Below are 26677 nucleotides of genomic sequence, written 5' to 3' on the forward strand. Positions count from 1 at the left end.
TTGCACGTGTGGAAATCAACGGAGGAAGCTGTCATTGTCTATAAAGTGTGGTCCTCCCAAGAGAGTGGACACCGTCTTTAAGCCCACAGAGCAGATGACCAGCTCTGGGGAACCGCACAGTAAATCCAGGGGAGCTCAGGAAGCAGGGGTCTACACAGGATGGAGGGGTTTCAAGGTACCTTTTGATCTAATTCTCTGGCTAGAGACAGAAGCTCAGAGTGCTCAGTAGCTCCCACTCCCTGGTTCCTTTTCCTAAATTAGACTGTGGGCCTCTTACAGCTGGAGCCCAGGGACAAGGGCCCTACACAGCCCAGAGAGTAATCGAGTCCATGGTATCTGTGCTGGGCCCGTCCCAGAGAACATCGAAGCCAAGGTTCCTCAGATTACTATTCTTCCAGCAGATTCTGAACTTTTGTCCCTGAGGGCCTGGGCCTTTGCAAAGCCATTCATGCCAACCAGTGACCAAAATAGAGCTGAGATCTAGGCTGGCACCCAGAAAGGAGACACTGGTCAAGGGCATGGCACCGTGGCCTCCACCCTCCCTGCCCACCTCTCCCTCCCCTAAAGTGGCTGGAGCTGCTTCACACTCAAAGTCTGAGACTATGCCCAACCCTGAGGAGGAGGTGGCAGGCTGGACTGGGCAAGGTCTAACTGTGGGGCCTCCCACACAAGGACTTTCTGTCCAGCAACAGGTGTTTGCCGTAAGTGAGGCAGTGGCCTCTCCTCAAATGGAGAGAAAGAACATTAATAATAAGCACCAAGATAATGCCTGTAATCCTAGCCATGGAAAGACTTAGATCTGAAGACTGGGGCCAAAACCAGCCCAGGCAGAGAAATCCATGAGCCTCTTCCTTTTAATAAACTAGCAAAAAAAAAAAGTGTAGGCATGACTCCAGAGGTGGAGTCATGGGTGGAAAGGGAGATCTCAAGGCCTTGAATTCAAACCCAATGCCAGAGGGGAGGGAGGGAGGGAGGGAGGAAGGAAGGAGAGGAAAGGGGAGGAGCAGGAAGAGGAGGAGCAGGAAGGGGAGGAGAAGGGGAGGGAGGGGAGGGCAGAGCAGGGGAGGGCAGGGGAGGGCAGGGGGGCAGGGGAGGAGAGGAGGTAGGACAGGCAGGCAATGGTGAATGAAGGTAGACATGTTTTGTTGGGAGGACTCTGGAGACCGTAGAGGTTAAGTGACTTGGTCAGGTTCACAGAACAGTGAAAAACTGAGGCTAACACCCAGGTCTCCTCCTACCCCATGTCAACGCTCTTGAACACAGCAGCCCCATGGGTGGAGAAGCACCCAGGAGACCCGTGAACCCCAGTTTCCCCTCTGTGGATCCCAATTTGCGCAGAACAGAAATTCCCCTAAAGACAAAGGCAACACACAGTCTCTGAGCACCTGAACAGGGTACACTGAGCACATAGCACCTAGAGCTCAAGGGTTCCTAACACCTCACTCCAAAAGTCCCCTGTTGGGGGTTTCTACAAATGAAGGGACACAGCAGTAAAGATGAAGGCATAGGAGACGAATGAATGAACTTGTGAATCCCTGGACAAACCAACCCACTTTAACACAACTGGTGATCACAGATACCAAGCAAATACCACCTCTCACGCTCTTAGTCTTGGTTGAACCAGGGGGTGGGGGGGAATGGGGGTCCGGGGTTGCATGGTCATGGCCCTGGGCTCTATTCTAGCATGCCTTTACAATGGTTGATGATTGAAGATTGGGGAGAAATGGATATCTAAGCGATATGTTGAGCCTGGCTGCGATGTCAAACCTCGGAAGAGAACTTCTGAAGGACAGAGAGGTTCAACCGAGGCCAGCTATGGGATCCTGCACTCCAGTCATGGTGCTGAGTCTTCCGGGGAGGGGAAGGATGTGTTCACCAGTTCACAGGCAAGCTGTCTTCCCAGGAACCTTCCAGAGCAGTGGGCTGGTTCTGCCTCCTTCCCAGGGAAGGGGTCCCTCTCCTAGAGATAGAGGGGCTCCCGCTGCCCTCACTTCCTGCATGGTGGCCCCCCAGGCTGGGCCACTGCACCTGGGCCACAGAAATGCCCCCAGCACATCTGCCTGGGTGAGATTCAAGCCGCTCCTGAGCGAAGTCCGGCTCTGCCCCCGCCCAGCTGCTCAGACGCATCCCAAAATAGCGGCCCTGTTTGCTGTGGCTGCCTGCAAAGCCACCCAGAGACGCCAAGCGGATGAGCGAGGAGCTAATTTTTACCTGCCTCCACCTGTTAATGTCCATTTCCACAGATCCTGGATCAGAGACACGTGGCAGGTGACATGACAGCCTGTCACTGAGGCAGGACTTCCCACCGCACCCTGAGGGAACCATGGGCCATTTGGGGCCTGGCCTTCAGTCCTATAGGAACCAGAATTAGCTACATTTTCTGTATTCCAGCATCATTCTCCTCCAAGTGGACAGTTCTGTCAACAAGACATAGCCTTGCTGTCAGTATATCTTCAATGCCTAGTGCCTCTAAAGCCGGCTCGTGTTCTTTTTCCTTTTACTTTTATTTTAACAAGAGAGACATGAGATCTCAGGTGTGGGGTGTCTCTAGCAACAGCCTCTATTGCTGCTGGCTTGATTGATGGGTCCACCTTTCTAGTCATCCCATCACTTGCTGTGTGAAGGGTGCCAGTGTGCCCCTATACCCACGGGACAATGTTAGGTATGCACAGCTCAGCTACTGTGCACATGGTGAAGAAACAGACCGGATTAATACAAACCTCCTAACATTTGCGAGGCCATGCTTGCAGCTGTCCCAGAACAAGAGAAAGCATGAGGGAGCAAGTCAGGGTGGAGAGAGGAGACAACCACACGTGCTGGAATTGGTACAGCAGGCTCCTCTAGCATCTGACCCTATGGGAATTTTGTTTCTTTTTTACATGGGCTCACTTAATCACCCCGTGCCCCTTTCCAGGTCATGATAAAATGGACACCGCCGACAGACACACGTAAACCACAGGAAGTCTCCCATATTACTTATACCCAGATTAAAGACTCCACTCATCTTTAAGATCAACGGAAACAGGATGTTGGGGGTAGAGTCAAGGCCTTGAAAAGAGGCCTTACCAAACTCCATCTAGGGCACTAGTCCCCACCCCCCTAACCAAATTATTTCCTAAAGTCTCCATTTGCTAATGCCAAACCACCAGGATTGAGGATTTCACCGTAGAAATTTGGGAACAGGAGCACGCACATGGCAGTGTCTAGCCCTCTCCATTGGCCACACCCAGGACCAGGTCAGCCAAACCCAACTGAAGCCTCTCATTGGCCAAAGCCAAAGGAAGCTTCTCTGGTCAGAACTAAAGGAAACTTCTGATTGGTCAAAGCCAAAGGAAGCCAGAAAGTATGTGAAGATGGCCAAAAGTATAGACCAAAGAGCAGATCTGAAATTGTGAGTGGAACAGATCAACACACACACACACACACACACACACACACACACACACACACACACACACACACACTTGGGGATCTGAAGCTTGCATGGCCAGGATTCTAGATTCTGCCCCCCGCCCATTAATTTCCCTGCTGACATTGGAGCATTCTCTGCAAAGCCATTTATTTCCCTCCCTGCTGCCCTTCTGCCATGGAGGCCTTCACTCCACAAAAGTCCACAGCAGCTCCCTCCCCTTCCTTAATTATGCCAAGCTGTCTAGAGAGCATCCTGCCCCCCACACCCACCCCGCTTCCTCAGGGCCATCCCAGCATTTCTTCCTAACCAGGCAGCACTCTTCCCAAGAGACAATCTGGCAAACAGCTTTCTCGGCTCTTTTCACAGTTCTGTCTTTCGTGCTGCACAGCTCAAAACCCTTATTAGCTGCAAAACCCTGTTTGGGGAGCACTGCTAAAATAATAATAATCATTCTCCCTGACTGATCTGGATAAGCCTGTGTCTGTCGGTACAGATTCCATCCCTTCACTGGCCAATTGCTGCATCTACAGAGACAGGCGCTGGGGCGAAACTGGGGAGGCCTGATGTGGCTGGAGGAGAGCCACTGCATGGATCTTTCTCTGAGAAAACATTCTCAGAGCCAAGCTGAGAGAAGGAAAAAAAGAAGGAAAAAAAGAAAAACAGATGCTGTGAGCCAGGAGGATTTTCATGTTTCTATAATTGGATCCAATTTGTCCCCAGCCAGAGTTGGATTCCCTCATGCCCACCGCCAACCACAGACACGAGGCCACCTGTCCACGACTGAGTGCAGTGAGAGGGGGCTGGGGGCCCTATGGGAAAAAAAGCTGGGCCCTGATTGGTGTAACCCAAGTCTGCAGCCCACACCCCACCTTGGTTTCCCACCACATTCGGTGTGACCTTGAGCAGATAGATCCCTACTCACTGCCTCTCAGCCAGTGGTCAGCGGCGGGGACAACCCAGGTCCAGCTCTGCTTGATTACCGCCCTGGTGGTTCGTTATTTCTCCCTCCCCTTCTAGAAGTGGCAGCTGCATTTCCCCCAAGGGAACTGGCTGGTAGGGTTCCTTAGCCCAGAAATGTCCACAGATCCCAATCTGGATAGTCAGCTCATTCTATAGCAAGGTCACAACATTCATTCCAGGCGGACCTAAGCCAACCTAGATGTGGGGCCTCCCAAGTCTGTGTTGTGAGCTGCATGCGCTTGGTTACAGGGGTACCGAAAGGTCCCCTATAGATTAGACAACTCGTTCCCAGCAGAAAGTGGAGAGAAAAGTTGTTTCCAGCAGAAGGTGGAGAGAAGAGTTGTTTGCAGCGAAGGCCTCAGTAGGTGAATGGATCAAGAAGATGTGGTATTTATACACCATGGAATTCTGTGCTGCCATCAGAAAGAATGACATCACCCCATTCATAAGGAAATGGAAAAACTTGGAAAAAGTCCTATTAAGTGAAGTAAGCCAGACCCAAAGGAGCATAGGCTCCATGATTTCCCTGATTTGTAATAATTAGTACACATCTAGGACTCTCCTAGCAGAGGATCACAATAGCTCAAAAGCTATGTACATATGGTCATATAGGATGAGACTGTATAGGATATGAGGTCATATAAAATATGGAAATAAGAGGTTTATCTTTGTGAATATTGTTCTTAATATACTATGTTATTTCTTTTTTTTTTTTGCCAGTCCTGGGCTTGAGCTCAGGGCCTGAGCACTGTCCTTGGACTTTCTCAAGGCTAGAGCTCTACCACTTGAGCCCCAGCACCACTTCTGACTTTTTTCTATGTATGTGGTACCAAGGAATCGAACCCTGGTCTTCATGCATGCTAGGCAAGCACTTTAACCACTAGGCCAAACTCCCGGCCCATTATGTTATTTCTTTTCTCTTTGTTTCCCCTTGTGGTTAAGCTCAAGTGGTTACTATATCTGACTTTGTTACCTGGTCTATTGCATATATGATATTTGTTTATTTGAAATAGGGAAGGTAAATGGTGTAAATAAGATGATTGGGAGGGGGTAGGGGAGGAAAAGGGGGACAAAACCTTGAGAAGGGGTATCAATACACCCACTCCCTGACTAATGTAACTGTAACCCCTCTATACATTACCCTGACAATAAAATAAAAAGAAACACTGGGAAGACCAGAACTGAGCCTAGGTTTACCAGCCCTGCAGCCAACCTGGGTGTCTCGATTCATGCTACTTATGATCTGAAGATGAAAGACCTCATGACTAAAAGGCATGGCTCCTCATCCTGCTGGTGGCATCAGCAGCATGTCTGCACACCTCCCAGGCGGGTGTGGTGGGAAGGACCCCTTGCTTAGCACACAGATGACTATACCCAACAGGTCTGAAAATGAGGAAGAAATGGGACTCTGGAAAACCAGAGACTATGTGGCAGGCCGGGTTTTGCAAGAGGTCCCAGGCCAGCGCCAGCAGTGAAAAGTCAGTGCTGGACTCCAGGCACAGTGGCTCAAGTGGAGACACCAAGCAGGAAGGAACAAAGGCCACCGTCAGAGGCTGGATCTCTTGCACTCTTGGAGCTTCAGGGTGGCCAGGAAAGGAAGGAAGGCACCCCAAGCCTCCAGGAGGCCTGCGATGGGGCTCTCCGACCCCATAGTGGAGAATAGAGGGGCTAGCGGACCCAGCTCTGGCCCAGTCACTGTGTGACTTGAGCAGGAAATTATACCCCTGAACCTCAGCTTTGTCATTTTGACACAGGCCTCCGAGGGCTGGTCAGATGAGCAGAGAAAAAGGAAAATATAGCCAAGCTTCAGAAGGCATTTTGGCAGCCGGAACAAAAGAGCATAGATGGAGAGTTTCTATGGAAATTGCTTTCTCACAGTACTGGGAGATTTGGGGTGCCAGCATGACCAGAATCTGGGGATGAGCCAGTGGAGACTTCAGCAGTGAAGAAGTCAGCCACCTTCCTGCACCCTCACCAGCTGCTGGTGAGGTTTAAGAGGCTGTGTTCTTACATAACAGTGCAGTTAGAAGAAAGCTTCCATGCCCTCTCCCTGAGAAGGAATTCATAGTAGCTAGGAGGAAGGATGTGGGGTTTTGAAGCCAAACATTTTAAACTTCAATCATGGTCTTTATGCTTACTCTTTAGGAAACCTAAAAGAAGGCATTTTAGAGTTGTTGGGCATTTTTTTTCAACATCTGTTTCAATATTTTTCAAATGAGAAAAGGAATCTAGACTTTCCCTCAGAGCTAGGGTGGTAATAGAAATGAGGGAGAAAGAATTCTATTAAACACAAAATAAAACAAAAGAGAAATCTGCTGGTGAACAGCTACTCCATGGCAGGCGTCATCTTGTTTAAGCATATCAGTCTCACGGTGAATCACCAAGACAAAAACACGAGGCGACGCTGGGTGTGTAGTCCTGAGTGCTGAATGCTCAGTACATGTAAGCCCTCCTCCAAGTACTCTCATGCCTCCAGTCCTCACAGCCTGCAAACATCCCCAGTTTTCAGATGCACTAAGCTCATGGAGATGGATGAACAAAACTAGGGATTGTGGTTCTTATCCAAAGACCCACACAGAGCTCTCCTTGCTCTGGTCAGGGACATCAGCAGGAAGCCATAGGTATGATTTGAGGGTTCCCTTCCAATGCTAAGATAGTGGCTGAAGAAGGTTACCTGGGCTCTGCCCACCTGCCCCAGTGGACAAGGCAGGGCCACGGCAGAGCACGGCAGACTCTGAACTCCTGTCCAATCAGATGGGCCCACATCCATGCCTCAGCTGCCTGGCCCTGCACACACCCCTGTCCCATGTGAGACCTGCTCTGCAAGCCCCAGGGCTCCATGCTGCCTGTCAGTGACCTGCACATTTATCCCCTGAGACCCTAGAGTCACCATTTCTCAACACACACACACGCATGGCAGGCATTTCTACCCAAGGTGCCAGATGCGTTTGCCCTGTGACTCCTGACAAGTGATTGACCCTGGTGGGCCTCGATCTCCTCATCTGTAAAATGGAAACAAAACCAATCCTTGCTGCATACAGTGGCTGTGAAGAATTAGGGCCTGATTCTTAGGAAACAGTTCCAGGTCCTGAGGAAGGATGAATAAAGTCAAGGCTATTCAGTAAGAAGGACCAACTTCTGGCTGGACACATGTGCGAGCTTCTGCCGCCTCCTGCTGGACTGAAGCAGTAGTACAGGGAGTCCTGGAAACCACCAGTTACCTTTGCCTACTCCCAACCAGAACGGGAGTTTGGTTGGCCACTATTGCTTTGGTTGGCAAACAGACTTCCCAGCTGAAGGTCTGGTGATCATGTGTGCACAGCCCTGTGAGGGGGTAGAAATGGTGCCCATCTCCCAGACAAAGGAACTGAGGCTGGTAGGACACCCGTTACACATGAGACTCCAGGCTGGGCTACTGTCCACCGAAGGCCCATCGAGGAAGATGGGCTTCGCAGGGTGGCACTACAGAGAGATGAAGAAACATTTGCAGAGTGGGGCCCAGTGGGAAGAAGTCTACCTGTCCTTAAAGATTGAGGGAGTCTCTCTCACTCTGTGCGTGTCTCTCCCTGCCTGTGTGTCTCTATGTCTCTGTTTGTCTCTGTCTCTCTGTCTAATTTAAAGCTAGTGCTACCTATTGTCCTTATGAACTGTCAAACCAATGTGACACTTCCCCCACCCCCATTTGCCCAGGGTCGGACTTTGAACCTCCAAGCTACTAGCTAAATAAGCCTCGTCTCTTCATAAAGTCCATTACCCTGGGTGTTATGCTGTAATAACACAAAGCTAATGAATACCAGCTGAGACTACAGATTCCATAGCCCAACTCTTGATTGTAATTTCCTGCTCCGATGGTGCATACCCGTCCTCTGAGGATGCCCGCAAACACTACAGCATCTCAGGCACCATCACTGCAAAACCCTAGAGGCAGAGACTCAGACTCTACATTCTAAGGCTCTCTAGGTACAACAACCCACGCCTGGGTGATGCAGCCTCGCAGCCTGTGCAGAAACACCCTTCCCACCTCAATACCCAGGCTCGGATCTCCCCATACACGGCCTCCCTGAGCCCTCTGTGACCAGCAGCTGACATCTGAGATGGCACAGCTTGCCCTGAACATTCACTGCAGCGCAAGTCCCCACAGAGCCACACGGACTGACTCCATACTGCATCCTCCATAAAAGGCCCCATCCCGTGTCCCAGGCCCTGAGGATTCTGTCTTACATGTTTCATTTGTCTGTTTTGTCATGAGGCTTGAACTGTGGGCTCAGGCACTGTCCCCAAGCTCTTTTGCTCAAGGCTAGTGCTCTACCACTTTGAGCCAGCATTTCACTTCTAGATTTTTTTTTTGGTGGTTAATTGCTGGGCTGGCTTTGAACTATGATCCTCAGATCTCAGCTTCCTGGTAGCTAAGACTACAGACAGGCATGAGTCACTAGTACCTGGCTCTGTCTCACTTTCTGATCATAGCACAGCAACTCTCACAGAAAACCCAACAACTACATTTGGCCTCCAGGATTCACGCATACACACCCTCCTTCCCAAACTACATCTTGGTTTGAACTGGAAATTTCAACTCCCCCAGCTGGCAGGGAAATGCCAAGAAATGCCACTGGCTCAAGGATAGAAATAAGTAGGCACACTCTGTGTAGAAACTAAGAGAGGGAAAGGGACCCAAATCTACATGCCCTGGAGTCCTTCTGATACAGAGAAAGGGCAGAAAAACTGTCAGCTGCCACCACAGTGGTTCATGCCCTTAATCCCAGCTACTTCAGAGACATAACTTGGGAGAATCACAGTTCTACCAGGCAAAAAGGTTGAAAGATCCCATCTCAACCCCTCTGCTGAGTATGGTGATGTGTAGCTGTCATGCCAGCTCCATGGACAGCATAAACAGTGGGGAGATTCAGGACAGCCCAGGCATAAATACAAGGCTCTATATGACAAACAACTAAAGCCAAAGGACTGGAAGAATGGCTCAAGTATTAGCACACCTGTCTGGCAAGTGCCAGGCTAAGTTCAACTCCATCACTACAAAGGAGAAGAAAGAGGAGGAAGAGGAGGAGGAGGAGGAGGAGGAGGAGGAGGAGGAGGAGGAGGAAGAGGAGGAGGAGGAAGAAGGAGGAGGGGAGAGGAAGAAGGAGGAGGGGAGAGGAAGAAGTAGAAGAGAAATGGGAGAAGGGGGAAAACAGTCACTACTCAGCAAACCCCTCAGCTAAGTTTTCTATAATTCTATACAAATGCCATTCTGAAAAAAATACACAATGAGAAAATGTTAAATAGAGTTTAATTCTATCTGAAAGGAGGGGAGAAGTTGTAAACCACCGGTGTAGCAAGCATAAGGCCCTGAGTTCAAGCCCTAGGACTGCTAAAAATAAAAGCACCTAGGTCTCTGCTCTGAAGAGTCTATCTTGTCCTGGCTGCTTTCTGTCTTACCTCTACCATGTGTCCACTATGAGGTGAGCTGGTCTGCCCCATTTCACCTCAGATCTGAACAAAGCAGCCAGCTGACCATGGACTCTGGGACCTTGTGAATCCAACTAAACCTTTCTTCCTATGTCCATCAGACTTCTCCTTCCCAGGACAAATGCCTGCAGAACCACTTACAGGAGTGAGGAGGAATGGTTGGGCTCACAGCTCCTGAAAGTTCAGGCCATAAGTGGCAGGGTCCATGGCTAGGCCCCAAGGGGAGCCTGAACATCAGAGCAAGAGACTCAAGGCAGATTGGGGCTGCTTACCTCATGGCAGCCAGGAAGCAGAGAGCAGCATGTCCATGCTGGCAGGCTTCCTTCTCCCTTTAATTCATCGGGACCCCAGCCAACAGGATGGTACTCTCATATAAAAAGAAAGAGAGTGGGGTGGGGGACAGAGGAAGGGAGGGAGAGGGGGAGGAAGGCACTAGATGTGATGTTGTTCTAAAGCATAGCTGAACCAGGCTGGGGGACTTAGTCCTTGCAGACAATCTAGTTAGGGGTGGGACTGTTTTATGCTCTTCTCTCTGCCCCAGAGACTTCAGTGAGCCTATGGCTAAACGCCAATGGCCACATCAGCCCAGAGGCAAGAAGACCTAACAGCAGAAAATAAAGTCAGATCCTGGCTACAGGAAAGGCCATCAATCCTGACCCAACAGAGAAACCCTATGATAGTTATCAACTGTCAGAAGGACTCAGATCACCTGGGATTTTGCCCAAAACCACCTGAGCTGGGCACCGGCACTGGGTGCTCTCTGCATGCTCTCTGCGGCTCTCTCTCTGCGGCTCAGCCACCCCTGTGTTACCTCTTCCCTCTAGCTAGAATTTCCCTGTGAGTTCACAAACCAACCATGCCCCCAGGCCACTGGCCGTCAACCTTCACACACACAACTCCTTCTAGAATAAGCTTCAGAGAGAGCCTGCTTCCTTACAATTTTGCCAGAGAAAGGAGAAATTAGGAAAAAATAAAACTCATTTTGGAGGTCAGTACAAAGATTTAATCTGTAAATGCTCAACCGTGACCCCAAGAGAAGCTGTACTGAACCCACAGCAGGTACACGCATGAATTAAAAGAAGAGGGAGGTCGGAGGGCATTTCAAACAAGGCACTGGGGAAGCCAAAGAATGGGACAACATCAAAGGAGAATTCGCACTGCGTGAAGGGATAACGTGTGAGGCTTGTGTGAAAGGCACATTCTCCATCAGCGCAAAGCTGGCCGTGGTGGGAGGGGAGAGGAGCCACACTACTGTGTGACAGCCCATCTGTGGCCATCTTCCGCATTTCCACATTGCCCCACAGGAGAGGCGCACGGCAAGATGTCACAGCTCAGCAGGGCGCACAACATGGAAGCACCCACAAGCCCCAGGCCTGAGCTCAGACACAAAGGGCAGGCCTGCCACTGAAATGGTTTCTCGCCTGTTCTAAAGGGATGTGTGCCAGTGGATTCTGGCAGAAGAAAGATGGATTCGATGGACCCAGCCCTGTAAAGAGTTGCATCTTGATAAATGATGAGCCCGTTTTTCGGGAAGGACCTCCAAGGGTAATGACACGGTACGGTCAGCCATGAGTGGACTCGAGACAGCTCCGTTGACCCCTTGGCGGGCTCTGGGGACAGTGGCACCTGTTAGATGATCGTGCAGCCACAGCAGCATGGCTTGGGGTTGTCCACCATGTACACCTGGTGGTCGGTGCCGTAGACGTAGTAGACGCACGCCTTCCCCAGGTATCGGGAATGAACTTCCGTGAGGGGGATCAGCTCAATGGTCTGGCGCTGAGGAGATAAACAACCACACACACCTCCGTGTTCCTGTGAGGCATTTCCCTGGCTCAAGAATCTTCAGTAGCTCCCTACTGCCTGTAGGATGTGCTGCGGATATGATATGAAACCCAGAGCGGTTGGCACCGTTTGTCTCCAGTCTCCTACTATGCTCCTTCCTGAAGCCTCCACTCTGGGCCAAACTGACTCCTTCAGCCACCATCAGATTCTAGGTTCAGCCAGGGGGGCATGAGCTTCCCCTGGGACATTCCAGGAAGCCACCACCCAAAGGACACAACTGCCAGGAGTATTTATGTTTAAGCAAGGTGCTGCAGGAAGGTGCAGGATACTCACCTTACACACCACAGAGAGAGGGTGGCATGCATTACAAATTAAGTTTTATGATAAAACTTGAAAGCTGAGTGCCGGGGTTTTGTGCTTAGAATCCTAGACACAGAGGAAGCTGAGATCTGAGAGGATCACAGTTCAAAGCCAGCCTGGGCATATAAATCCAAGAGTCTCTTATCGCCAACTAACAAAAAGGGAGAATTGAAGCTGTGGCAAGCAGTAGAGCACTAGCCTTGAGAGAAAAAGCCAAGCAAGAGCCAGAGGCCTTAAGTTCATGTCCTGGTACCAGCACAAGAAAAAGATAAAACATGGCATCACATGAACTTCAAAGGCTGGTGTTATGTCCAGCTATCTTCTGAGACCTCTCTCACCGCCACCACCATGCCCTACTTGAAAGAGAGTCTAATGTTCATTTTTCCTCAAAAGCTGGAGATTCTGAGGCCTATGGGTTCATTGAACTCCTTCCCACCCTTCCATGGGGGCATCTTAAATCCCTCCTTTCCCAACCCCTTCTCTGAGCAGTTGGCCCACAGCCTGACCAATTCACAAGGCCCTGAACACAGCATCCCAGCCTCACCTCGGAACTCCCCTGGACATCCCATCTCTATTAGCATTCCAGGCTGCTGTGTGGTTTGCAGGAATGCTACACCAGTGAATCAGGAACACAACTCCTGGGAAGTTCTGCCTCCCTGGAGCTTTCTGCAGGCCTGGCCTGAACCCTTGGGGCAAGCCACCCCCATTCCACACTCTACTAAGAAAGCCCAGCTCCCCGGTCTCCAGTATCAACTAAGATAAGCCTCAAGCCCCTCATTTCACAGACAAGGACATTTGGAGCCTGCAGAGAGGAAGGAAGTGGCAAATACTTCCATGATGGGCCGGGTGTGGAAGCAAATGCCAAGTTGGTTAAGTATCCTGTACTGTGTGGCTCCAAGGAAAAGAGCCCTGATTCCTTCACCCACACTGCTGGGCTGCTCCCATAGACCTGAGCTGACTTTCTCCATGTCTTGTGAGGCTTTCTTCCCTGGAAGATTCCTTCCCTCTCTCAGCCTGCTGTCAGACAGAGGGGAAACCTGGGAATTTGGATTCGACTCCAGGAAGACAGAGTCACCCCTCAACCATCCCATACATACAGTATTATTAACTTTTTGACAACTGTGTAATGGAAGTTTTGTGTTAAAACCTGGAAAGCTGAGAGGTGGCTGTCCCTGTGAGGGAGGGAGGTCTCCTCGGTTAGAAGACAGGAATAAAAAACGAGAGACAGATGGCCCATCATGGCGTCTCTTCTTCCCATAATGCTCTGGGTTCCCACTCAAAAGCTTGTTTTTCCCCATAATGCCCTGGGTTTCCAATAAGAAAAGCTGGGAAAGTGCATTTACAAGCCATCAAGAAATCAGCACAAAGACCGGAGGAAGGAGGTCAGGGAAGAGGCCCATACTACAATAATAACCCTTCAAGAGAGGACGCCACTGGACTCCCAGCTCTGTGTCCAGCTCTCTATGGAGAGTCTATACTTTTGCTTTCAAATAAACTTGCTCTGTCTGCTTTAAACGCTTTCCCATCTTCTAAGTCTTCAGTTCCAGAGAAAGGAACCCCTAGGTAGCATCACAGATGGAAGTTGGGCTCCTGTGGATGTGTCACCCCCAGGCATTTGAGTTTGCAGTGTAGAAATCACAAGTCCCTTGTATGTCCCCCTCCAGGTCCCAGAGGACTCACGACTTCTTAACTACCACATCCTCCTCTCTTTCTCACAAGAGGGGAGACTAGGTCTGAGCAGAGGCCAGGAAAGAGAGGGACATTCGGAGCTCTTCAAGTAAACTGTCTCCTCTCTGCAAGCCTCTCCTTGGTGGCACGCAGGTGAGAAGCAAGACCTGAGGCAGAGCAGGCACTGAGCCCAATGTTCAAAGCACAGGCTCTAAGACCCCAGCAAGGCTACAGCTGCTGGAAGGCGTGGGAAAACTGTGGGCCCTGCGCCACCTGGCGGCCACCAGGATAAGCTGCCCAAACCAGGAGGGTGGGAAGAAAGATGGCAAGATGCTGTGTTCCAGCCCAGACTCAGGTTTGAATCTCTATGTGTGAACATCAGGGAGTTGAATAAAACCACACTAGATTTCATTCCTGCTTGAAGCCCACCGATAGCTTCCTGCCCCTCAGAATCACAGTGCAGGCCTCTGGGTGGCTGGTGGTCCTGCCTGCCTCTGCAGCCTCCTGCTCCTGGGCTTTCCCTCTCTCTGCCCATCAGCCATCTCACACTGGGCCCTGCTCCCCTCTGCTCTCCTCAGGGCTGTCTCTCCCTTCCTCGGCCTTGAAATTGTCAGGAAACAGACCCCAGGCTGACAGACAGCATCCGCCCTTCAGATGACCAGGAGAAGGCAGGAAGAATCCAACCAAAGGATCTCAGCTTTCCACCCCCCAGGCCCAATCCCTAGCTGTCTGTGCCCACCTCCGGCTTGCTCACCTGCTGCAGGATGCGGGCCCTGGGGGCCAGGGATGCTCCATGCTCTGCGATGCCCCTCTGGGAGGCCAGAGAGATGTCCCGTATCGGGAAGTCCACAATGGGGTACACCTAGAGGAGACAGACAGACAGACACCTTCTCGGCCCAGAGAAGGACCCCCAGACCACACAGTTAGCTGGGGACAGACCCTGACTACACACCCTACAGGCCCAGGAATTCCCACACAAGGGGCAGGTACCATAATCAGGAAAACCCCTTTACAACTGAGCCCATAAGCTCGGGAAAACCTTGCATGGGCCTACCCCATGCCAAGAAATACCACTGAACTCAGGACATGGCAGACACACAGCAACACTGCTCACGCACAGTGGCCCCTGTGGGTGTGCGCGTAGAGTTTTGCACATGCGCAGTGGTTCGCTGGGGGGAGGGAAATCCACAGTTCTGCAGATAAGCAGTGGGTCCTTGGGGTGTGGATGCACGGGCTGCCACACGTGGATGGACAACAGAGAAAAGCCAGCTTCATTTTCTAAGCCAAACTGCCCAAGCACTGACCCACAAAGAGCACACAGAGGACCGGAAACCACCACAGAAACCAGGACATGAGGCTGCATTCTGAGTCCCTCTGTCTCCACTGCCACTCAGGGAATCAAACATCAACTCTAAGACAAGCCTCTATCCCACTACTGCCAACAACGGGGCAGTGAGAGCCTTGTGGCTGTCCACTGGCAGCTGCAAGGGCAGCGAGGGACAGGGAAGAAGCCCAAAGCCTGTGAGAAAACCTCCTTGCACTCTTACCCAAGCCTCACTAAGCCAAGCTGTCAGCTGAGGACAGGGCAGGAAGCCTCTCTGGCAAAGGCCACACAGGATATGTCACAGGTTCTGTGGGTCTGATATAGTCCGCTTCTACTCTGCCCTGTCCCAGGAGCAAGAATGCAACTCACCCCAGTTAGAATGGCCATTATGGAGAAAGGACTGGAAACAGTAACAGATGCTGGTGATGGCGGGGCCAAAAGGTAACTCCACTACACTGTTGGTGGGAATGTAAACATGTGCAACTACTCTGGAAAGCAGTATACAGGCTCCTCAAAAAACTAAACATAAAACTACCCTAGTACCCAGCAACCCCACTCACAAACAAGAGAGTAAAGCCATCTGCACAACCACGTTCACTGCAGCATTTTGTACCATAGACAAGATATAGAATTAGCCCAAATGCTCTCAGCGAAAGAATGGAACAAGAACATGGGGTATATATGCACAATGGAATTTTACTCAACTATCAGAAAGAATGATATCGTGCCATTTGAAAAGAAGTTGGGAGATTTGGAAAAAATTATATTAAATGAAATAATCCAGACTCAGAAAAACACAGGTTTTCCTGTTTTCCCTTGTTTGTAGTAGACAGAAGGCACCTGTTAATCTACAAGTAGTATGCAGGCTGTTTCAAATGAATTCACTGAAGTATCATAGATTATGGAGAATTCATCTTTTCAGAAAGACTAGGTCAAAACACAACAGAGGAAATGCCAGGATGGGGATATTTGCATCAGGAGAGAGGGGCACACGAAGGGGGAGGGAATGAGAATGTTGAAAGGGTGACCAATCAACGTGCATTGTATTTATAAAGTGCTGCGTTAAATGCCACCTCCTTAGTACAAATGCTTGAATAAAAATAAATAAATAAAAAGAATGCAACCATAATCTAGACTTGGAAAAAAATGTGGAGCTGTGTTCCAGGGAAACCTTATTGGTAAATACCAACCATGGGCCAATTTTCCCGCTACTGGCCTGGAAAAGTGGTTTGGCCACTGCCTTCTCCTTGCCAGAGCTTCTGACTCTGCCAGCTCACTTCCCTCTGCCATGGGCACCGCTGCCCTCCCAGCCCCTGGCTCAGGAGCCACACAATCCACCCCTCAACTGTGCTGTGGCATTTTCCACAGAAAGGCCAACCTTCCCCAGCAGCCCAGGCCTCTGTCCCCTTGCCCTGCCCCAGCACGTCTCCATCTCGTCACCAGCACCCTGACACAAGGCAAGAGAGCCATGGGGGGGGGCAGAAATTTTATATGATACCCAGGCATCCAAGCTGCCACTGACACACGGGTAAAGCTCTCCCAGGCTGTGGTGGAAGGGAGAGGAGAGGGAAGGAGGGGCGACAGGCCAACGTGGAGGCTCAAATCCAGGGGCCCTGGACAACTTCCTTGCCTGGACACCTCTGCCCCCCACACCCCCACTTTCAGATCCAGCCCAGGGCAGAAGGAGCCAGCTTCCCCGAGCCTCCAGTCTGTGAAGCCCTCCTCACCATGGTGTTTTCGTCCCGGAAAAGGCTTTCTCCCTTGGCCTTGGCTAGCAGCTCAGCAGGGCACCGAAGCTGACGCCCGGACACAAACTCAAACAGGCTGTTCTTCCTGCAAGAAGAGTGGGAAGGCCAGGTGGGAAGGCAGGGCCCGACCCCGCACACCTGGGATGGGGAGTAGGCGTGGCACGTGGAGGTGGCTGGGGCGGGAGCCCCTGCACCTGTCGGGGTGGAAGCCAGTGGAGACTCAGGCCCCGGACCCGAGCCCCCCACTGCGGGATGTGCCCTCTTAGCCAGGCAGCAGGCATGGCACAAGCCCCTCACGTCTGCAGATGAGGGAGGGCACTGAGGCCACACCTGGGCATTGCTGCTCTTACAGGCAGAACCTGAACTCAGGTCCACATGTCCCCAAGCCCGGCCTCATCCTCTCCCTCTCAGAGAGCACGCAGCCCCCTCCTCCTAGGGTGAGTTTCTGCGGCAGTCCGTCCCCAGGGTCTGCCACCTACCACATGATGACCAGCTGGGTAAAGTGGACCAGCTTCCGCTCCCCCTTGCAGGTGGCACACGTCTTGTTGCCCCGCCCCGAGCACGTGCAGCACCTGAGAGCAGAGTCCAACCTGATCAGACCAGACGCGGGCGGGTCCTGGGACCTCCCCACCCCCAAATCTTCCCAACTGGAGAAGGGCTCTGGTTCACTGGGGCAGCTGACCCGGTCACCATCCTCCCCTCTCTCCCACGGTGGCAGGACCCCAGCAGGCCTTCAGAAACCACTCCTCCCCCAGGCCAGCCCTCCCTGCCTTCTGTGACCTGGTCCATCTTCTTATCCTGTGTCCCTGGCACTGGCAATCACTACAAGGATAGGCACAGGACCCACATAAACGCACGGGGCGCCATCCAGGAAGGGGTAGCTGGGACGATCAGGAAAGGAGGGGTAACTGAACCACTGGGGAGCCCTCCACCAGGCCAGGTCTGACATTATGTAAACACCTGGATCCCGCTGAAGCCAATATAGAAATAGATTCCCCCTGGATTTTAACTGTTCTTAGGCCAGTAGACAGGCCAGCTATTTTGTTGTTTTTTATCATCAAAGCCAATTTCATTGGGGGTTCCTTTGACTTGCCAATGAAATAAGCCTCAGTTTCTTGCCCAACCAAAGACCTTCCTCCTCGATCACGGTGGAAGGCAGACTGCACAGCTGTGAAGGACAGCCTGAGTATTTGAGCCAAAGGGTCACCAACCAACCCTGAGGAGAACTGGTTATCCCTCATGGTTTGCTATTTTACTATGAAAGTGTACAGATGCACGGAAGGACGCACTCACAAAATGCAACAGCTCGCTGGTCCCCAAATCCTGGGGACCAGAGATAGAATGTTGCCATTGTCAACCAACTTTCCTGAATTCTTCCTCCACTCCTTCTCCTTCCTCTCTGCACCTGACATTGTGCTTGGTGACTGCCCATGGTATCCAGAAATGCCAGGCCTTGCAATGGGCCTGCCTACTCTACCAACTCCCACAAACCTGCTCCGCCCCGTGGGCAAGGCCAGGGGCGGGGAGGACCCCGCCCCCACCCTGTGTGCCATGACACCACCGACACCTACCTGCGCCTGCGGGAGCCCGAGCACCCGTGACACCTCCGGGCCTGCCCGGCTTTGCTCCTGGCTCTGCTGCAGGTTGGACACTGCACCTGCGGACACCCCACTTGCCTCAGCCGCTGGCTCCCTGGAGCCAGGCCAGGGCCTCAGAGTGCACTCAGGCCTCTCCCATGTCACAGATGGGGAAAGAGAGGCTCAGGATGGGAGGTCAACTTGCCTATGAGTACTGAGTGCCTGGGGCCCGGGCCTCTCTCCGGGGTCTCCCCACCCAGGATGGCTCCCCCACTCGCTGCCCACATGTCACTCACAGTACCAGCCCCATGGCAGACGCTGCACTTGTAACGGCCCCGCCCGTGGCATTTGTGACAGTCCTGAAAGTGGAGATCTGGCCTGGCATCCAGCGTCCCAGCTGTGTCCCCTACCCCATGATGTCACCAAACAGAAGCACTGCTCCAGGGAGGGAGGGAGGGAGGGAGGATACGGGACGCACAGGGAGGAAGGAGGCTCTCGCTTCCACACCAGGACCCAGTGACCAGCCACGGAGCTGGCGGTGACCTTCCCCACACCCATCCCTGCACGGGTGGACATGGTCACCCAGGACAGCCGCTGCCCAGACACAGATAGCCAGAGAGCACTTGAGCTGAGTCTTGGGATGGAAAGTCCCTCAGAGAAGAGAACCAAAAGGCTTCCTGCACCTCTCCACATCCTCTGTGTCCTTCTAAGTCTAGGAAAGCTCCAAGAGGAAAACTGTGCTCTTGAGTCAAAAGCAAAGGTAGAAACCGGCAGAATAGAATACAGCGCACACAACACCTTACATCCTCCTCGCTCCCACCACAACTGTATGTCCATCCGGAGATGGACAGAACGTCTGCCTCCCTAGCAACGTCCAAGGAAAACCCCAACCAGGTTTTCACTTGACTTCAGGCCCATCTCCGTAGCCCTCCAGTGCCTCACTGTCAGTTAGGGAGACTTTTTTTTTTTTCAGTGGTTTGGGCTTGAATTCTGGGCCTGGGTGTTGCCCCTGAACTCTTTAGCTCAAGGCTACCACTCTACCCCTGGAGCCACAGCACCACTTCTGGTTTCTGGTGGTTAATTGGAGATAAGAGTCTCACAGGCTTTAGTGCCCAGGCTGGCTTTGAACCTTGATCCTCACAACTCAGCCTCCTGAATTACTAAGATTACAGGTGTGAGCCACCAGTGCCCAGGGAGACACGATTTTTTAAAATGTGTTCTCATGGTCTAGGAACACCACTGCTCACCATTTAAGACTGGTGAAGCAGATGTGTGGCTGAAGCGGTAGAGTGCCAGTCTTGAGCAGAAAACACTAAGTAAGGACAAAAGGCCCTGAGTTCGAGGCTTGACAGGCACAAAAAATGAAACTAGATGGATGATAGATAGATGTAATAGACACATAGATTGATAGATGATGGGCACATAGACCAATAGATATATAAAATACACACAAATGATAGATGGATAGAACAGACACACAGATTGGTAAACAGATGGACAGAGCTGATGACAGTTTCGCTTGGCCATCTGTTGAGTGTAGCAATCCTTCTGCCATGACACAGCTCCCTCTCTATCTATGGGTTGAGTGGCGAAGGCCCTGGGTGCTCCCTCTGGGTTTCTGCAGGGAATGAGACTCTAGGCTACATTTGGGGACAGTATTGATGTGCAATGCCACATATGACATCCGGCGACCCCTCTCACCTTGACCAATGCAGAGTGAGGTACTTGAAACCTTCTGGTGTCTTCCTGAAACATCGGGGGCATCTGCACCTCCATATCCCAAATGCCGGGGGAGACCCCCCTCTGGGGTCCATCCACAGCGTGGTCTGCAGGAAGGGATGCACAGAAGCACAGCTGAGGGGAGCCGGGAAACCCATCCAGCACCGGCCACCCACTGAAGGTTACACGGGGCCCCAGAGACCAAGGGTAAGCACCAGGGTTTGGCTCCAGGCTCTGTTATTTCCTAGGTCTATGGCCCCGCCTCTGCCAGCCAGGTCCTTAACCTCTCTGACCTTCAGTTTTCTATCCTTGGCACCTACCATATAGGCTGATGGGGAAATAAGAGAATGAAAGAAGAAACAACAGCAGCCCAAGGCTTGTGGTCACCAAGGAACAGCAAGTAACCACCCTCCCCTTCCATACCCAGCCAATAGTCAGCGTCCACATCAGAACACTGAGCTAGGAGGAGAGGGAACATTGGGAGAAGTCATCCAGAAAGGCTTCCCCAAAGAGGAACACACCTGGCCAAATCTAGAAGAGTAGACAGGAAAGCAGGCAGGACTGGAGCTTCTGAGACAGAGACCCTGAGCCCCTCGTGGGGCTCAAGAGAAGACAGAAAGGCATAGGAAGGGGGATGCGGGCTCTAGGCCTGGGGGTTGCTGTGGGTTGATAGGAGCTGGCCGAGACCCTTTGCATTCTGGTCCTGTAGAAGAGCAGCTGAAGGCCTCGACAGTCCCCGTGTAAACCAGACATGGAGCTTAAACCAGAGGCTCAGAGATGAAGACTCACCTCCTGGTTCCACAGGGAAACTGGGTGGGAGAGGCTCTTAGCCATAGTTAGAGACTGAGCCAAGACCCCCAGACAGCCTGCCCCCCCCATGCTGCCAACTGCACGAATCTCACTCACTAGTGAATGGCTGGAACGTCCAGTGGCTTATCCTAGATTCACTGAAGGTCTCCAGCCGATACTACAGAAGAAAACAGCAGGCGTTCACAGCCCATGTCCGCCTCCTGGATTCCTGCGCACAGCGCACTGAGGTCTCCTGAGGCCCGTGCCAGCTTCCTCCTTCCACACCCCACCCCAGTGTCTCAAGAGGAGGGGAACTGTGGGCATCACGTGGCTCTTCTTTGGACCTGCGAGGCTCAGCGAGGTCAGCCAACTTTCTCCAGGGTCTCACAGTTAAAGCCAGCCTCTCCCTCCACCAGCCACCGCCTGTGTGCTCATCAGAGGATGACAGCATGAATGGCCCTCGAAAATGTGAACTGAAACCATGTCCCAGCCAGGCACAGTGGCACACACTTGTAATCTCAGCAACTCAGGAGGCTGAGAATTGAGGAGATTTCAGTTCAAGGTCAGCCTAGACAAAAGGACAGTGAGACCCCCCCTACTTCCCCCAGCTAAACAAATAAGCCGGGCATGGTGGCTCTGCGACGTGGAAGGCAGGGGCAGGAAGATCCCATCCCACTCCAGCAGCAGGTAAAACTGCTATCTAAAAACAAAGTAAAGTCAGCGATCCTAACTATTCAGGAGGCTGAGCTGTAAAGACTGCAATTTGAGGCCAGCTTGGGCAAGAAAGTCAGTGAGACTCGTATTTCCAATTAGCCACCAAAAGCCAGACATGGAGCTGTGATTCAAGTGGTAGAGCATCGGCCTTGTTGTGGTTTGGGTGTCACAAAAGGGATAAGGAGGACTCTTGGCACCTGCTCCTGTCTCCATGTCTCCAGGATCCCCAGCACAACCCCTTACCCTGCAGAGCGTCTGTTGCCTCAAGTCCTGGATGACGAGGTCACCAGCGGTTGCATTGCAGTAACAGCATTTGGAGTTCACGAAGCTGAGGAGGGCCTCCCGGGCCACCTCCTCTGTCACCACAGGGGCTCTGTTGGGACCAAGAAAAAGTGACCAGGGTCCAGCGAGGGCCTGTGGGCTCGCTGGGGCTCACGGTCCCTTAGCTCCATTGTTTTGGGTTATCATGGAGGGGAAACATAAATAGCAAGAACAAGGCAGCTCACCTCATGGTGGTCAGGGAGCGGAGAGAAAAGACAAGGTATTTCTAGCCCAGGGGCCAGGAGCATGGCCTGGTGGCAGAGTGCTCTCCTACCGTGCACAAAGCCCAGGGTTCGATTCCTCGGTACCACACACTCAGAAAAAGCCAGAAGTGGTGCTGTGACTCAGGTAGCAGAGCACAAGCCTTGAGCAAAAAGTGTCCAAGAAAGGTGCCTGGAGTTTGGCCTAGTGGTAGCGTGCTTGCCTAGCATGCATGAAGATCTGGATTGGATTCCTCAGTACCACATACGTAGAAAAAAAGCTGGAAATGGTGCTGTGGCTTAAGTGGTAGAGGTCTGGCCTTGAGAAAGCCCAAGGACAGTGCTCAGGCCCTGAGCTCAAATCCAGAACTGACAAAAAAACAAATGTTCATCATAGAAAGTGTCCAAGAACAGTGCCCAGGCCCTGAGTTCAAAACCCCAGGACTAACACACAGCCTGCATGGTGGCAGGAAGTGGGCGGGGGTGGGACAGAGCTTCTCAATATGGGCCAGCAGGCAGGGGGCCTGGCCCACGGCTGGCAGCAGCAACAGGACACAGGGAGCTGTTCCAGGCCGCAGCACGCAGTCCGGACATCTGAAGTCTACCCCAGGTCCTGTCAATACCTAGAGAGTCTCGGCGCAATGAAGATGGAGGCCGGGCTTGGCAAACTTCTACCAGCTACGGGTATCTCCGCTTGGCAGGCCACATGGCCTGTGTGAACCGAGTGGCCATCGGAGGGCAAAAGGCTGCCACAGAGGACACTGCGGTAAGACTTTACTCACAAAAATGGGCCCCGGACTGAGTTGGCCCAGGCTGGAGTTCACAAGCTGTGTTTTCCAACTCTGGTTTTGCTGCCAACCTGAAGAGCTTGGTGCGCTGCCGAGTCCCCGGCCCCCGAGAACCCTTTCCCATGTGTGAGAGGAGGGTGACTCCACGCGGCCCCCCACAGGGATCCTGGTGCCACCTCAACACCCACACCCCCATAGGAGTTTCTTGGGGATCACAGGGGCCCCTGGGGATACACGCCCGGAAACTTACCTCTGTGCCAGGAACAAGGACCAGGGAGTCAGTGCCTGACTCTCACCTGGGGCCTCTGAGGGTGGGGAAAATATCTGCTGTCCTGGAGGGGAGGGAGGGAAAGGAAGGAGCTCGGCGAAGCCCGGATGTGTGGGTTTAAAGGAGGATTAAACCAAGATTCCCTGGGGTCCGGGTGGGGGGGGGGCAGATCTGTCTCCTCCCCATCCCACCCAGCTCCCATCCCTGGAGAACCAGGAAGCTCTGTCCTCCCCTGCTGTCCCCAGTGACCAGCACACCCCTACCCCCCCCCCAGGACCCAGCTCCCCCAGACTCACTGCCCCCCTGAAGAAACCAGTCGCAGCTGCGCAGACCCTCCAGGATCTCAGCAGGGGGCGCCAGAGGGCTCTGGATGCTGAGGTCAAGCACACCTGTGGAGAGATGACCCTGATGGCCTGGTGGGAGGGATTGGGCAGGACTGGGGGCAGGACGCTCTCTCTCCTGGGGGGCTATGGGAACGGTGTCTCTCCCTAAGCGTGAGATCTTTCTGCCGCTGATACACGTGGTATGCCCTGTCCTTCACGTTCATGGAGAAACAAAGGCTAGAAGGAGAAGCCAGCCTCCTTCTGATGGGGAGCAACTGGTTGACCCAGAAGCCAGCGGGCGAGGAGGGCTTTGACCACCTTGGAACTTGCCACTAAGCAACGTCCCAGCCCACGGCTTCGCTTTCAATGCCTGCAGTAGTTAGCTGTCAAGGACCCAGGGATTGGGCGCCGTTTTCTATAAAGAGCTGGGTTGGAGCTATTTTCCACGTGAGGACAGGGAAGTGTCTGTCTATGTCCTAATGCAGCTTTCAGGGCATGAATCCTGACTCTGTTCCAGTGCAGAGTGCCACCCAAAAAGAAATAGAATGCTGATGATATGATAAAGAAGAGGAAAAACGCTCAGTTTGGCCCAGAAGAACAAACACAGGAATGACTGCCCTTTCCAGAGGCATTCTAACAAGATCAGAAAGCCTGCCCGTGTCACTGAAGCCTGCTGTCCACAGCAGAGGAAGGTCATGGCCCTTTCTCAAGGGACAGGAAAAGAGGATTCTCCCTGCTCCGGGCACAAGTCTGTCCACACCAGAAAGCCATGTCGGATATGGGGAAGGGGGGAGCTGTGAAGAGGAACAGGAGAAAAACTGCTGCACATCTGAAATGGCACTTCTGCACTAGTGACTCCCTCCCTACTGTGATGAGGAAACACAAAACTCAGAGAGGTTAAGTGACTGGAGCCACGTCACCCAGCAGGTAGGAGGCAGAGCTTGGGTCTGATCTAGTGTGCAGCCACGACCAGTGGAAGTGTGCACTGAACAAGGGCTTAGGGGAAAAGTCAATAAAGACGTCAGATTTATTATGAACTTCTGATCCAATCTCTCTCTCTCTCTCTCCCTCCCTCCCTCCTTCCCTCCCTCTCTCTTTATCTCTTGTGCCAGTCCTGGGGCTTGAACTCAGGGCCTGGGCACTGTCCCTGAGATATTTTGCCGATGGCTAGCACTCTACCATTTGAACCACAGAGCCACTTCTGGCATTTTGCTGGTTAATTGGAGGTAAGGGTCTCATGGACTTTCCTGCTTGGGTTGGCTTTGAACCACAATCCTTAGATCTCAGCCTCTTGAGTAGCTAGGATTACAGGCCTGAGCTACTGCCACTCTGCTCCAACCTCCTTTCATCCATGTGGAAAATGAGGCTCAGAGAAGTTAAGTGACCTACCCCACGATCCCACAGCCCACTGGAAGCACAATCTAGACTTGAACTCTAGCCTCTCCACATGGTACCTTTGCTAAATCAGGATCAAAAGGTTCCTTTCGATAATTTTCTCACAAGACCCCTTTTCTTCCCTTCAGTCTGTAGCAGTCTGACATTCCACTGCTTTTCTATTCTGACAACGACAGGACGGAGGCACCAGCGCCGTGCTTCCTTCTTGGCAAGAGCACACTCCTAGCTAGGAACAACCATGCTTAAGATTGTTCACAACTGGGCAAGGGCCAATAACTCACACCTATAATCCTACGTGGGGTCCATTTGAGAGGCTAAGAACAGGAGGATTGCAGTTTGAGGCTAGCCCAGACCCCCCCCCAAAAAAAGCTCAAGAAACACCCTTTTGAATGAGTTCAAATCCCAATACCACCAAGCAATCCACGTTCCCTGACCTCTCAATGACATCCTGGGACTGGCCCTCCCCTCTGGCTAGGCGAGAGGCTGTCACTGGAGGAAGGAAGGCAGCTCAGCGCAGCACAGTTCACCAGCAGGGAGAGAAGGACAGGAGGTGGTCATTACCTTCCTGTTCTCTTGTCCAGGGACAAAGCAGAGAGGAGGCTGCAGCGTGCCAGTGGTCTGGGGTAGGCAGCAAAAGGATAGAGCAGGAGGAAGAGGAAGGAGGGGGAAGGAGGGACCCCCACAGTCTACCAGCCCTGCAGCTCTACTTACCATCCTGGCCCTCGCTGGGGTCCCTGTCCATGGTATGGTGCCAGCAGGATGGAGTGCGTGGTAGAGCCTGGCACAGCAGACGGCTCAGCCCCTCCCACAGCACAGCCCATTGTTTTGTGATCTGCATACAACAGAGGAAAGCACTGAGCCTCGGGGCTCCCCCACCTCCCATGCTGTACCCCACACCTGAGGGGGGGGAGACAGGGCTCTAAGTGTTGTGGGGTGTGGGGAGCCATTTAACCACCTCCCCAGGGAGAGCAGCCAGGGGTGTCCAGATCGCAGTGTGAGTGTGTGGAGAGGCTGGCCACACAGGCTGGTCCCAGCCTCCTGGTTTTCCCTGAAGGCTCAAGCCACACAGCTTGGGTGCCATCTGTGCCTCTGGGACAGCTTCTTCTGAGCCCTGGCTTTGGGGGTGGAAACTCCTACCTTCAACCCTGGCACAGCACCTCTCCTCTAACGAGTGTAATCAAGAAGCACTGGGCCAGCCACACACACACACACACACACACACACACACAGGGAACAAGGAACAGGTGTCCCTAGATGGCCTTGACCACCACCAGCACATAGGATGTGCCCCAGTGCCCTTGAACAAACCCCTCCTCACACCTCCTCCCACCCAGACATGCAGAGACCCCCCCCCCATTCCTCAGGTCCCCTGCTCAGCCCGCATGGGGACCCACCCTGCACACAGGACCAGGCTCCATGCTGGAGCTCTGGGACCCTCTCTTTTGCAGCCCCCGCTCCCTCTCCCCGCTCCTTGCTCGCCACCCACCCCACTAGAATGCAATAATGTCCCCAAATAAGTGGGTTCCCGCAGGTGGGGCTGAGACTCAGGTAAGACCCTGAGTCTTCTGGCATGAAGCTACCTGCAGTCCTCGTTTGACCTTGGAGGCAGTGTCTGTGTCATGTCAACTCCTTGTCCTGATCTCAGGGAATCACTGGGGAAGCATCTTCCAGGGATGCTCCAAGCCTCGTGGACATGGTGGACTCAGCCTGGACCACAGGGAAGGGGAGCTGCCTGTCTGAAGGCATTTCCAAAGCCCAGCCAGAGATGGAGGGAACCAGTACCCATCAGGTCAGTTTCCACTTGGCCACTGGCTGGGGCCTCACGGAAGAGTTGGTTAAACCAAGTGGAACAAAACAGAACTGTAT

At 52.6% G+C, this 26677-nt stretch overlaps 1 protein-coding gene across 1 annotated transcript; it reads right to left on the reverse strand.

Annotated features, from left to right (window-relative positions):
• Nucleotides 1-11120: 11120 nt before the first annotated feature.
• On the reverse strand, nucleotides 11121-25553 carry Ssuh2 (ssu-2 homolog). Its single transcript, XM_090323847.1, has 12 exons — nucleotides 25523-25553; nucleotides 23390-23482; nucleotides 23079-23157; nucleotides 21760-21895; nucleotides 20920-20980; nucleotides 19996-20120; nucleotides 18591-18653; nucleotides 18289-18374; nucleotides 17197-17289; nucleotides 16697-16802; nucleotides 14400-14507; nucleotides 11121-11611 (listed from the first exon to the last, which is right to left on the reverse strand). Exons 1-12 carry the CDS (start codon nucleotides 25551-25553, stop codon nucleotides 11465-11467), a joined length of 1128 nt encoding a protein of 375 aa, XP_090179973.1. The 3' UTR covers nucleotides 11121-11464.
• Between the last annotated feature and the right edge of the window lie 1124 nt (nucleotides 25554-26677).

Source organism: Megascapheus bottae, chromosome 33, assembly GCF_031878675.1.
Source record: "Megascapheus bottae isolate mThoBot1 chromosome 33, mThoBot2.hap1, whole genome shotgun sequence".
Lineage (NCBI taxonomy): Eukaryota > Metazoa > Chordata > Mammalia > Rodentia > Geomyidae > Megascapheus > Megascapheus bottae.